The following is a 12857-nucleotide window of genomic DNA, read 5'->3' as shown; positions in this document are numbered from 1 at the left end:
GTGCCTGACAAACAGTAGGCACTTAATAAATGCTTGTTGACTTGACTTCATTCATTCATGGAAGGTTTCCTAGGAAGAGATAAGCCTTCAGGAAAGGAGAGAATATGGACTAAATTGGAGGTTTCCCCTTAAAGGGACCTTAGAGTGAGATCATGGAGCACCACCCTCATTTTACAGATGAGGCAGTGGGAAGTGGTTTAAGCAGTGCCCTAAGTAGGTGGTAGCCCAACCTGAGCTGGGAAGGTGGGGAGAAGACATCCATGATGGAATCAGTGCCTCGCAGGATGGACCTTGGGGGCTGTCTAGTCAATCTCACACGTTCTCTGAGATGAGGCAGAGACTCAAGTACCACAGCTTATGAAGGGGAGAGCCGTGACTCCACCCTGAGGTCCCTGACTCCCATCTCAGTCCAGCGTTCTCCGCTTTGTTTGATGCTGAGATTAGGCCAGATCTCAGTACATGGAATCCCCCTTCCCCCGATAATCTCCTGGGCCCTTGGGAAGACGGGGTTGGTGATTGAAAAACAGCCACTTGTGAGGAGCAGGACTCTTCCTCTGTTTTTGAAAGAGCCTGCGCTGATGTGTTATTTATGTCTAAGGAAATTTCCATCCGAGACATCGCAGTGCTTTGTTCTTAAGACTGAACGGGTTGTGTGTCCATTTTGATCAGAGGCAGGGTCAGACCCAGCTCCTCCTGGTTCTTTTGGAAGGGTGTCAACCTCACGGTCCCAGTGGTCCTTCGGCCACCTCGGGTCCCACAGAGACTGTTGCGCCCCATCTTTCTCCCGATCCCCCGGCCAGGGCTGGTGGGCACCGCTGGGGAAGGGCAGTTGCAGAAATCCCACCTGCCCCACAGAAAGACCTTTGGCAGTGTCTGGGAGCAGCGATCTCGGGGCTTTTTGAGAGGGGGCAGTCAGGATGCCAGAGGCACTCGAGATCATGTCTTGGGAGGGTAGGTGAAGGAGTTTCTTGTTATTCAGTAGTTTTCTGCTGTCTGATTCTTTGTAACTCCATTTGGAGTTTTCTTGGCAGAGATACTGGAATAGTTTGCCATTTCCTCCTCCAGCTCATTTTACGGATGAGGAAACAGAGGCAGTCAGGGTGAATGAAGTGACTTGTCCAGCCAGGGTCACCCAACTAATAAGTGTCTGAGGCTGGATTTGAACTCAGGAAGATGAGTCTTCCTGTCTCCAGGACACCTAGCTGCCCCAGTTGAAGGAAGTGGGGCTGTTTATCCTGGAGGAGCCTTTCCAATTCCCTCTTAATTCTAGTACCTTTCCTCTGTTAATTATTTCCTAATTATCCTACACACAGATTGTTTTGCATATATCTGTTTGCAAGTTGTCTTCTCCAAGAGATTACAAGCTCCTTGAGGGCAGGGACAGTCTTTTTTTGTATTTCCAATGCTTAGCAAGGGCCTGGCACATAGTAGGCACTTAATGAATGTTTATTGATTGATTGAATGAGAAGACATAGGGAGAGGACAATAGCCATCTGCAAGTAGATGAAAGGCTACCATGGAAAAGAGGGCTTAGCCATATTCTGCTTGGCCCCAGAGAGCAGAACAAGGCACCATGGGCAGAAGTTGTGAAGATTTGGGCTTGGTAGCAGGGAGAATTTCCTAGCCATCTGTGCCAAAGGGTGATGAGCTGCCTGGACAGGAGAGGCCTTCAGGCAGAGGCCGGACCACCCTTGCTGGGGATATTGTAGAGATATTGTTCAGGCTGGGGTTGGGAGGGCTTCCTGCCCACTCGGGGGTTGTGGACAGTCTTTGAAGTGCTGGGTTTCTGACCCTTTGAAGAAGGTGCTGCTGAGCTCCCATTTCTCTTTGATGGATGAGGAAACTGAGGCCCAGAAAGGGGACTTGTCCAAGGTCAAGTTGCTGGACCAGGACTTGAATCCGGATCTCCCACCTTCTTCTTTCCTCTAGATCTTGGGTCTGGATCTCTGGGTCTTGTCGAAGCAATGAGTCAGGCGCCAGTAACCATGAGGCAATGTCTAATCAGTCCAGTTTCTAGTGCCCTGGACTTGGAGTCAGGAAGTCCTGTATTCAAATCCCACTTTCAGCCCTAATGAGCTAGGTGGCTTCGTGAAGCCTTTTACTTCACCTGTAGAATGATGATAATTGTTCTTTAATTGGATAAGTGATTTCACTGGCACAGGGGACCTGCAGTGGCCCAAGGCCACAGGATGAGTGAGTGAGTCAGTCTTGGGGTCTGGGTGAGCCCAAGCTTCCTGACCCCCAGGCAGATCCCAGGTCCCAGGATGGATCTGATGGGTTTTTTTGGGGGGGGGCAGTCTTATACTCTAAAGTAGAAGGGGGAAATAGGTTTTGCATGACTTCACATGTATAATTGATATCTTATTGCTTGCCTTCTCAATGGCTGTAGGAGGGATAGGAGGGAAAGAGAGAATTTGGAACTCAAAATTAAAAAGAGAATGTTAAAAATTAAGTAAATAGATAAATAAATAAAGTGAAAGAGGGAGGCAAGGCAGGGCCCCCTGAGACCTGAGCAGAGCTCAGCTCTGCCCTCATCCCTCCCTCCTTCCCATGGAGTTTACATAATCATAGACTTGAAGGATGTTCATAGGGCAACTTGACCAAGAAACCTTCTTCCAACAGCCCCTAACAGGGCGCACTCGTCCTCTGCTGGGAGACCCCCCAGGGGAGGGGAGATCACGGCTTCCTGAGGCAGCCCCTTCCGCTGGGGTCAGCTTCCCTGTGATCCAGCCCAGACTGGCCTCAGCTGGCCATTCATGTCTCCTGGATCTGTGTTCTGGGGCCAGGCAGAACAATTGGCCCATCCCTCTTTTCCAACCTTGAACGGTCAGCCCCTCCTCTCCAGTGTCTTCTCCAGGCTGGCCATGGCCTCATTCTTGCTAACTGGCCTGCCTGTGGTTGGTGAGGCTTGGGCTCAGGGCCTGATGGGAGAGGGACCCAGTAAAATTCCACCTTTGAGGCCAAGCTTGAGTCGCCTGTTGGCACATCCTATAGGGACGGTAAAGAGATGCAGGGAGAGTGTGGGCAGGGCCCTGCCTGAGAGCTCTGAATTCCAGATTTGGCTCTGCCCCGATTTGCTGCGTGACCTTGGGAGATCTACTCCCCCTCTCTGGGCCACAGATTTCTCTGAGAAAGGAAGGGGCAGGACGAGACACGCGCGAGATCCCAGCTACATCTGACACGCGGCACCAAAAATGACAGTTTTAAGCTAAAATCGAATGCAAGATACATCCTGCATCCCTCACCCACCCTCCCCAACCCCCACCCGGGACCACAGGGATAACACAGATCCTAGTTTGAACCCTTTAGAGTGGCACAGGCTGAGTAGCCTTGGCTTTGGAGTCAAAGGGTTTGGGTGCGAATCCCGGCTTGAGCCCCTTCTAGCCTGGATGACCTTGCACAAGTGAGTTGCTGTCCCTCTCCGGATTTCTATAAAAGGAGGTGAGGTGGGTGGACAAGGCGATTTCAGAGGCCCCGCCCAGCCCCAGGACAGTGCCCCCACCAGGGAGTCCCCATTGTCCACTTTCCTTCTGTGTAAGACGAGGCCTGTTTGCTCCTCCGGGGTCTCCGCCGCTGCCATGCCCCCAAGCATGCCAGGGCAAGCGGTACTGCCCCATTTTCCAGATGGAGAAACTGAGCAAGGCAAGGAAGAATGGAGAGAAGGGAGGGGGAGAGCTGGGGAGCAGCCTCCTCGGAGAGTCAGCTGCTCTGTAGGAGGGTGAAGGCTCAGCCAGTGTTATTTATGCCCAGGCTGCCTTCTGGGCGGATATGCAAATGAGAGAGGAAGCTACTGAGGCTGAGCCTGTGAAAAAGGGGGTGTGCATGTGTGTGTAAGCGTGTGAGCTTCTCTTCGTGTGTGTGAGCACACGTGTGTGCGTGTGTGTACTTGTGCACTAGCATGCCCCCTGGGCATTGTGCACCTGTGTGCCCAGGTGTGCAGGTATGCACCAGTGTGCACGTGCGTGTAAGTAGTGTGAGCTTCTGTTTATGTGTGTGTGCACATGTGCACTTGCGCTCCTATGTACATAGGTGTGAATGTATGTACCAGTGTGCTGGTGCGTATTGTGCACCACTCGTGCGTGTGGGTACTTGAATGCACAAATGTGTTTACGTGTATGTGAACTCATATGCACAGCAGCGCGTGCATATGTGTATGTATTCGTACATGATTGTGTGTGCATGTGCCATGTATGATTGTGTATTTGTCATCAGCGTATGCATGTGTATGTGTTTTTATGCATATGCACACGTACACAGACAGCTGTGTGCATGTGTGTACATGAGGATTGCAAGGTGAATGTATATACAGCAGATGCACACGCACACCAGGTGTGCGTGTGTGTGTGTGCGTGCACATGTGTGCTGCTGGCAGGTGTGAGAGCAGGAGCCACCTGAATGGGGGCAAAGGAGAGGGGCAAGCCCGGCCTGGAGGTGCCCTCTTGCCCGTGACTGGAGGCATGGACTTGGATTTGGCCGTTTTTATCTCCGAACCTCCGATTCCTCCCTAAAATAAGGGGGTGAGCGGGTGGGAACTGTGTGCTCTCCACCGTCTCTCACAGGTCTACTCTGCTGGGTTCTAAGGTCTGAACCCCTTCCCTGTTCCAAGGCCCTCCCAGCCCTGACATCCCTTGTTCTAACCACCCCACCCGTCCTGGCTCAAACATTCTCTGTTCTTAAGTTTCTCCCATTTCTGGTGCTCTCTGGGTCTGAGGGGGCATAGTGAGCCAGGCTTGGTGCCCTCCTCAGGGGGATGGTTCTGGGCAGAGAGGACTCTGTCCTCAGTCAAAGCCTGCCCTCTGTCTTGGAGCAGAGGAGCCCCCATCCCCTCCAAGGCCAGGAATGGAGTGGGGGAGTGAGGTGCAGGCAGTCCCCAGGGCCAGGCCCTGCTGGCCCTCCTCCGCTCTGACACCAGGGGTGCGGGCAGGGGGAGGACGGGGCTTGTTTGTGGTTTCTCAGCCTGGCTGCCTTTGTCAATCTGAGGCAGGGCAGGGGATCCACAGGCTGACAAGCATCTTAGCAAGGAGAGACCAATAAGGTCATCTAGTCTGTGCTCTGCACTTTACAGTGTGGGGGAGATTGTGGCCCAGAGAGGGCCAGGGTTTTAGCCAATGCCACACAGCCATCCAACATTCCTTCTTCCCATGATACAACACAGATTTCCTTAGAGGCAGCTGGGAGACACAGTGGAAAGGGTGTTGGAATTGGAATCAGGAGGATCTGAGTTCAAATTCTGTCTCAGACACTTTATTAGCTGTGTGACCCTGGTCAAGTCACTTAACTTGTTTGCTTCAGTTTCCTCAATTGTAAAAAGGGGGTAATAATAGCACTTCTCTCCCAGAGTTGTTGTGAGGATCAAATTAGATATCATATATTACATTAATACATAAAGTTGTTATTATGAATATTATCATGTTACAGATGAAGAAACCGTGGCCCAGACAGGTTCCACACCTTGCCCCGGTTTGCACAGATAGCAGGGGCACAGCTGGGACCCCCAGGTCCCCGCATCCCAGCTGGGCCGCTGTCCACTCTCTGAACTGAGTCCTGGGGTGGCTTCACCAGGAGCCCAAACACTGGGAGCCTAGGGGTCAGGGTTGTCCAAGCTTGTCCCAAAGCTCACGTTGACTCCTGTGTTTGGCTTTCTCTGGAATCGACTGTAGGTACCACTGGGAGAAGCTCCTTCCCAGGGAAGCCTGGGGAGCCCCTCTAAGGCTGTTCTCCCCAGTATTTTATCCTCAGCCCCTTGAGGAGCTTTGGCCGCTGGACGGCCAGAATCCCTCCACCTCCCCTTTTCTGCTGTTATTGTTTAGTTATTTCAGTTGTGACCCTCTTTCCACAATCCCATTTGGGGTTTTCTTGGAAGAGATCCTGGAGTGATTTGGCATTTCTTCTCCAGCTCATTTTACAGATGAAGAAACCAAGGCAAACAGGGTTAAGTGACTTGCCCAGGGTCACATATGTAGTGTCAGATGTGAACTTAGGTCTTCCTGACTCCCAGCCTGGTTCTCTATCCACTGCATTGCCTAGCTACCCTTCCTCTGCTTGCTAGACAGTATTACAAGGATGGACTGAGATGTCCTGAATTAGAGCAGACCGGTGAAAGGTGAGTGGGCAGGTGGGTTACTGGAGGGCCTGTGGGTTGGGAAGGTAGGGCAAGAATTTCCCCCAGGAAGGCCCGAGTATCAGGAGGCAGAAAGGACACAGGCCTGGGAGAAAAGGTACAATGCGGGTTTCTTGAAGGTGGGTTCTGCTTTTAGTTTCTCTCTTCATCTTTATCACTTTGTACACAGTAGGCAGTTAAGGAATGGCTTTTGAATGAATTAGTGAATGGATGGCTGAATGAATGAATAACTGAATGATTGAATAGAAAATGAATGAATGAATGAGTAACTGAATGAATGGATGAATGGATAATTGAATTAATGAATGGATGGATGGATGGATAAATAACTGAATGTATGAATTAATAGGTGAGTAACTGGATGGGTGGATGGAAGGATGGATGGATGGATGGATAGATGGGTGGATGGTTGGATGGAAAGATGGATGGATGGATGGGTGGGTGGATAGGTGGATGAATAAGCTTAATCTCCAGGCCTCAGAACAGAGGATAGGCCTATTCTCTGAACCTGTAGGTCCTGTAGACCTGAATCTGTTCAGGCCTCAGAGCACACTGTGGGAGTGAAGGGGTGAGGAGGGATGTTCTGAGAAACCGCAGAGAACAGAAGCTACTGAGGCAGAGCCTCCTGGTTGGTCCTCCCCAAGTCCATGCTGGCCAGAGCTCCCCCAGAAGCTTGTGTAGAGCAGTAGCCCAGGGGCTCCTATCTTACTGTTCAAGAGATGGACCTCAGGCTCTGCTTTCCTTATGGGCTATGCCCAGAGGGCTCTCTCCTCCTCCCCCTCTTTTTCTTGAGCCCTCTCTGTGGTCCGTAGTCCAGGCCCTGGGAAGCAAGCCACTTTTAGGACTCCAGGACGCTCCAACCCTCTCTCCTTTCTCAGGGGCTCCCCTGCAGCAAGGTGAGGGAAGGATAACTACAGAGAGGAAACTGAGAGAGAGGTAGTGGGAAAAGGGGAGAGATAAAAGAAGGAAAGAAAGATTGGGGAGAAGTGAAAGAAGAGGCAAAAGGAGAGAGAAAGAGAAAAGGAGGAGGGAGAAAAAGAGAGAGAGAAGGAAGGGGGAGGAGGAAGAGAAAGCAAAGACGGAGGGGCTCTTGGAGATCTTCTGGCCCACCCCCCATCATTTTACAGAGGAAGAAAGTGAGGCCCAGGGAAAGGAGGCAGATTCCTCAGTCACACAGACATGCCCTTTGCAGGGGCAGGACTGTGATTTCCATATAATGGATGAGGAAGCAGCCTTAGAGGGGTCACCTTACCCATAATGAACGAAAACACATCTATTTATACTAAGCTTGGATTTGAACTCTGGTCTACCGACTGAAAGCCCCATTGTTCTTCTCTCCTATGTGCTCCAGATCTCCCCTCAGGGGAATAAATCTCTTACTAAGTTAAGTGTGGCTTCTAGAAGGGAGATGATTGTGAACATCTGACGCAGGCACCACCCTGTCGAGTTGGAGAGAGGAGGAGAAGCCCTGGAGATACAAGCTAGGACCAGGGGGCATCTTAGGCCTGGGGGCCAGTTTGTGCAAACTCACCGAGATGAGGAATGGAGAGCTGGGTTCTGGGTACAGTGTTAGCACTCTGTTTTGGCTAGAAAAGGAAGAATTCAGAGGAAGGCTGGAACAGTGAGGGGGAACCAGGTTGTAGAGGATCTCACCCCTACCCCCACTAGTTAGTTTGTGCTTTATAACAGGCAATGGGAAGCCCCTGAAGGCTCTTGAGCAGGGGAGTGATGTGGTCAGACTTGTGCCTTAGGAAAATGATTGACTAAGAGAAGACCTGATAACCTGAAACTACTTTGTCAATTCAAGGTTTTTAAATTTCGATGCTTTTAAATGAATTCGTATTTTATGCATCAAAACAGCATCTACATATATTTGAAAACAGGAAAACAAGTAATGGGAGAGAGATTACTGATGGAGCCTACAGAAAATCTGTTTATTTATAGGTTGACATTGTCATTGGAAGGCTCCTTGTAATCACCCCAAGGCACCCAGGGGTCTACAGGTTCTAGGTTGGACCTGTCAGGCTAGACAATTTCTTAGGTCTCTTCTGTTCTTGGGCCTAGGATTTGGTGACTTGCTCTGCTTGGCCCCCAAGAACAGACCTAGGAGCAGTAGGGGAGTAGTAGATACTAAGGAGAGGCAGACTGAGGCTTTCCTGTGATAGCTGTCTGGAAAGGTAATGAGTTCTTCATCACTTGTTGGAAATGTCATATGTCGCAGGGATGGGTGATTCAGACAAGAGTCGGGCTGGATGGTCCAGAAGGTAGCATCTAGCACCGAGCCCGGGAGTCTGATTGCGAGGGGGAAGCTTGCCTCCTGGCTAGGTTGTCACAGTTATCTGTGACCTCCAGAATCCTCAGGGTCTTGTCTCCCACCTTCATGTTGTTGGACGGGCCCTAGCCTGTGGCAGGCTATCGGGGAGAATGAACTTCAGAAGCAGACATCCCCTTCCCCCTCCCCCAGGGCTTGTGCCCTATTTGTCCATTTCTTGACTCCTGAGAGCGATCCTGGCCTTGGACACAGAATGCTGGCTGGGGCTTGGGTTCAGATCTTCCCACTAATCTCCCAGGAATGTTTCTTTCCCTATAAAGTAAGAGGTTGGGATAAATGGTCCTTGGGGTCCCTTCTAGCTTGAAATTCATGATCCTGGCTCCTGGTCCTTGACCCCATTCCTGGAGTGGAGAATTTTACATTTTGATCATGATAAAAAGTCCCATTTCTTGACCACTTTCCTCAATACTGCCCTGGAAGGGAGGTGGTGCCTGGGTTACCCTCTTCATGTGGTGGATAAGAAAACAGTCACGAAGAGGCTCAGCCTTGTCCAAGGTGACACAGAAAGAAAGCTGCAGGGCTCATATTTGAACCCCTGTCCTTGAACTTTGGGTTCTGAGCTCTTTCTGGTCACTCACACCAACAGAGCGAGCCCCCTTGGACCCTTGTGGCAGAGACAGGATCCTGGCTCCTACAGACAATGCCCGGGCAGCACCAGGTCTGACTGCTGCAGCTGAGCTGACCGTATTCCAAGCACCAGCCCGGAGAAAGGCTGTGTATCTGTTCCTCTGGGCCGACCCACTGGGTGCAGGAACCCAACGCCAAGCGTGCGCTCCCCAGCAAGTGCGTTTGTCCAGCCGTAGCAGCTGAGAATCGCTTGCCCACCCACCCAGGCACAGCAGCGGTGAGGACAAGGCAGACATGCGGCTGTGGGGAGAGGCGACCTGGCCTGGGATTGCTCAGCTTCTGAAAAGGGCTCTGGGGGACAGAGGGCTTCCAGGGGATTAATGACAACAATCACAAATAGCACATATCGTGATTTAAAGTTTACAAAGTAATTTGCAACTATTTCATTTTATCCTCACCACCACCCTGGGAGGTAAGTGCTATTATTATCCCCATTTGATAGATGAGGAAACTGAGGCAGAGGTGAAGTGACCTACTCAGGGTCACACAGATAGCAAGTGTCTAAGGCAGAATTTGAATTGTAGTCTTCCTGATTCCAAATCTAAGTGTACCACCTAGCCCTAGGGTTCCTCGAGGCTATTCCATAGCGGTAACCTTGTAGGGTAGGGTGTAGACTCTGAGGGGTGCGCGTGTGTGTGTGTGTGTGTGTGCGCGCGCGTGTGTGCGTGTGTGTGTGTGTGTGTGTGTGCGCGCGCGTGCATGCATTATGGGTGGCGCTGGAACCAGGATGAGGGAGACAGGGGCAAACCCTCCTGGGACACAGCTGATGGGGAAGGGAGGGCAGGGCATGTCACGATTTCATGCTGCTGAAGGTCTGATTCCTGGGAAGGTGGAGGGTGGAGCACAGCTGTTGAAAAGGGGGGGGGTCTGCTAGGAAGGAGCTCACCCAGGACACGGCCACTGTTGGTGCCTCTGTGGCACCCTGGTTCAAAGCTCTGGTTGCCTGTCCTAGTTACGGCTTCATTGGTGGGGAGGATATCTAGGTCGGAGGATGTGACCGGTGTCCAGCATGTGCTGCTTGGGTGGGTCGTCGGTGCCTGGCCCATTTCTGGCCTCTGTGTCTCTACCCCCGCCTGCGATCTGCTGCCCTGAGTGCCCGCCCCGGTTCATGTGCCAGGTTAACGGCCAGGAAGACGCCCCCTTTCCTTGGTCACCTGTGTCCGTCCTGAGTCTTGCCCTCCCCGCCCTCGGGGCTCAAGTCTGGGGTAGAGGGATCCTAGCCTCATCAATTAGCGGCAAGAAAAACGCCCTCCCGGAATCAGGGCTAATTCCCATCCTATTTTTGTCTTCTTTTCTCTAGGAAGCAAACTGCTGATCTGGGTCCTCTGCTTGAACATCCAGTCCCGAGCAGATCCGTGCCCTGGGGCCTGCGTGTGCTACAGCGAGCCCAAAATCACCACCAGCTGCCAGCAGCAGGGACTGACAGCCATCCCCGCCGCCATCCCCGCCCAGAGCCAGCGCGTCTTCCTTCACAACAACCGCATCAGCCAGGTCGGGGCCGCCAGCTTCCGCTCCTGCCGCAACATGACCATCCTCTGGATCCACTCCAATGCCATCAGCGTGATCGAGGCCACCGCCTTCGCCGGCCTGGACAAGCTGGAGGAGCTGGACGTCAGCGACAACGTGAAGCTGCGCGCCATCGCCCCGGCCACCTTCAGGGGCCTCCGGCGCCTGCACACGCTGCACCTGGACCGCTGCGGCCTTCTGGAGCTGTCCCCCGGCCTCTTCAGGGGCCTCTTCTCACTGCAGTACCTCTACCTGCAGGACAACAACCTCCAGGCGCTCCAGGACGACACCTTCGTGGACCTCGCCAACCTCACCTACCTGTTCCTGCACGGCAACGGGATCCGGGAGCTGTCGGAGAACGTCTTCAGGGGTTTGGTCAGCCTGGACCGCCTCCTCCTGCACCAGAACCAGGTGGCCCGAGTGCACCCCAGGGCCTTCCACGACTTGGGGAAAGTCATGACCTTGTACCTGTTTAACAATAACCTGACCGTGCTCGCGGGGGAGACGATGGGCCCGCTGGCGTCCCTGCAGTACCTACGCCTGAACGGGAACCCGTGGATCTGTGACTGCCGCGCCAAGTCCCTGTGGGGCTGGTTCAAGCAATTCAAGGGGTCCTCTTCGGACCTCGAGTGCCGTCTGCCGCTGCGCCTGGCTGGGAAAGACCTGAAGCGGCTCCACAGCGCAGACCTGGAGGGCTGCGTGGACCCTGTCAACCAGGTGCGGTCGGGGACGAAGATCAGGCACGGCAAAGGACCCACCGTGGAACCCCTGCCCGCGGGGCCCCAGGACGTCCCTCTGAAGTGCTGCCAGCCGGAAGTGGACAAGTCTTTCATGTATGAAGCCACTGGTCACGGGGGACCCCCATACGGCGGACTTCCCGCTGGCAATGGCCGGAAGGACAAGGAAAATATGTCCAAACCCAAGATGGCAGAGTCGGACCCTGCCAAAAATGCTACCCAGAAGCACATTAATGACTCGCCCTTTGGGACTTTCCCCAGCAACGTGGAGATCCCCCTGACCAACTTCCAGCCTGACCTACTGGAGCCTGGGGAGTCTTCTGTGGCTCCCCCTCGCCGGAGGCCCGGCTGCTCGCGAAAGAACCGGACCAAGGCCCAGTGCCGCCTGGGCCCCACAGGCAGCAGCAGCAGCGGCGGCAGCGGCAGCGGCGGCGGCGGTGGCCCCAGCAGCGGTAGCAGTGGCCTCCTTGCACCTGCTAAGCCCCGCCTGGCCCTTGGCTTGGTTCTCCCAGTGGTCGTGCTCTGGACTTTTCCATGGTCCTGGTAATGGTTCCTAGGGAAGGATAGCACCTGCCACTGTGGCTGGGCAAAGCCAGAGGCTGGGGCCACAGCGGAACTGGATGCCTTTATAGAGAAACCAGGTGTATATAAAGTGCATCTTCCCAGCCCCTAAAAGGGGAATTAAAAGGGAGGGTGATGCCTGCTTTCCACAGAGGAGTCATTCTTGAGTGAGGTCAGGCACACATGAGACTTCTGAGTCATTTCCCCTGAGCTTCCCTGGCCCCTGACTCCCAGGCCCTTGAGGAAAAAGTTCTCCCCTACAGAATGTTTAAACACACACACACACACACACACACACACACACACACACACACATTATAATTTTTAAAACAACAAAAAAAGACTCACTCCAGTTGTTCCTAAGTTGGAATCCTCCCTAAGGATATTGCAAGTTCCCATTTGCCAAGGCGGTGTGTTTGCCGCTCTCCGGAAGCCTGTCTCTGAATATTACTGTCCGCCATCCCCATCTTGATCATGCCATGTTTACAGGGGGCATCGGTTCCAGAATGCTGCTTCCTACTCAGACTGCAGTCTATATAAAAATATACATTTTATTTTCCTTGTGTCAAAGTATAAAAAATATAAAATAAAGATTTCCTTTTCCTACACTGTTGACAATGTGCCTGTGAGGCAGCCTCCTCCGTTTGCCTGGTAACGTGGGTATTTACTCTGGTAGGTCAGGTTGTCACGAACATACTGCTATGGGGGCTCACTTGACTAACCCAGGCCCCAACCTATCAATGCCTCTCCAGATGGTTTCGTGAGTGGCTAGGGGCCAAAAAACCAAAATCCTTCCCTGGTGAAGCCTTAGACAGGCATGACAGACACATGGTCTATTTCCAGGGCTTTTTTGGAATCCTAAATCCCTAAAGGACTCACCTGCAAAAACCCAAGGTCTCCGTCATACCATGAAGATGCTAATAGCACCATAGGATTCCAAGCCAATGATAGTCTAGTCCAACCATATCATTTC

The 12857-nt window shown here is 52.7% G+C and overlaps 1 protein-coding gene across 1 annotated transcript in view; it reads left to right on the top strand.

Moving 5' to 3' along the window:
- RTN4R (reticulon 4 receptor) overlaps positions 1-12492 on the top strand; it is a 111453-nt gene extending 98961 nt beyond the window's left edge. Inside the window, exon 2 of the mRNA XM_020996300.2 lies at positions 10381-12492. Within this exon, the coding sequence (XP_020851959.1) occupies positions 10381-11870 (1490 nt within the window). The 3' untranslated portion in view covers positions 11871-12492. The remainder of the gene's footprint in view (positions 1-10380) is intronic.
- The last annotated feature ends 365 nt before the right edge of the window (positions 12493-12857 follow it).

The sequence above is a fragment of the Phascolarctos cinereus genome, unplaced genomic scaffold (genome assembly GCF_003287225.1).
Source record: "Phascolarctos cinereus isolate Bilbo 61053 unplaced genomic scaffold, phaCin_HiC Scaffold_4;HRSCAF=312, whole genome shotgun sequence".
Classification (NCBI taxonomy): Eukaryota; Metazoa; Chordata; class Mammalia; order Diprotodontia; family Phascolarctidae; genus Phascolarctos; species Phascolarctos cinereus.
This window is presented reverse-complemented; position numbering and strand designations above follow the sequence as displayed.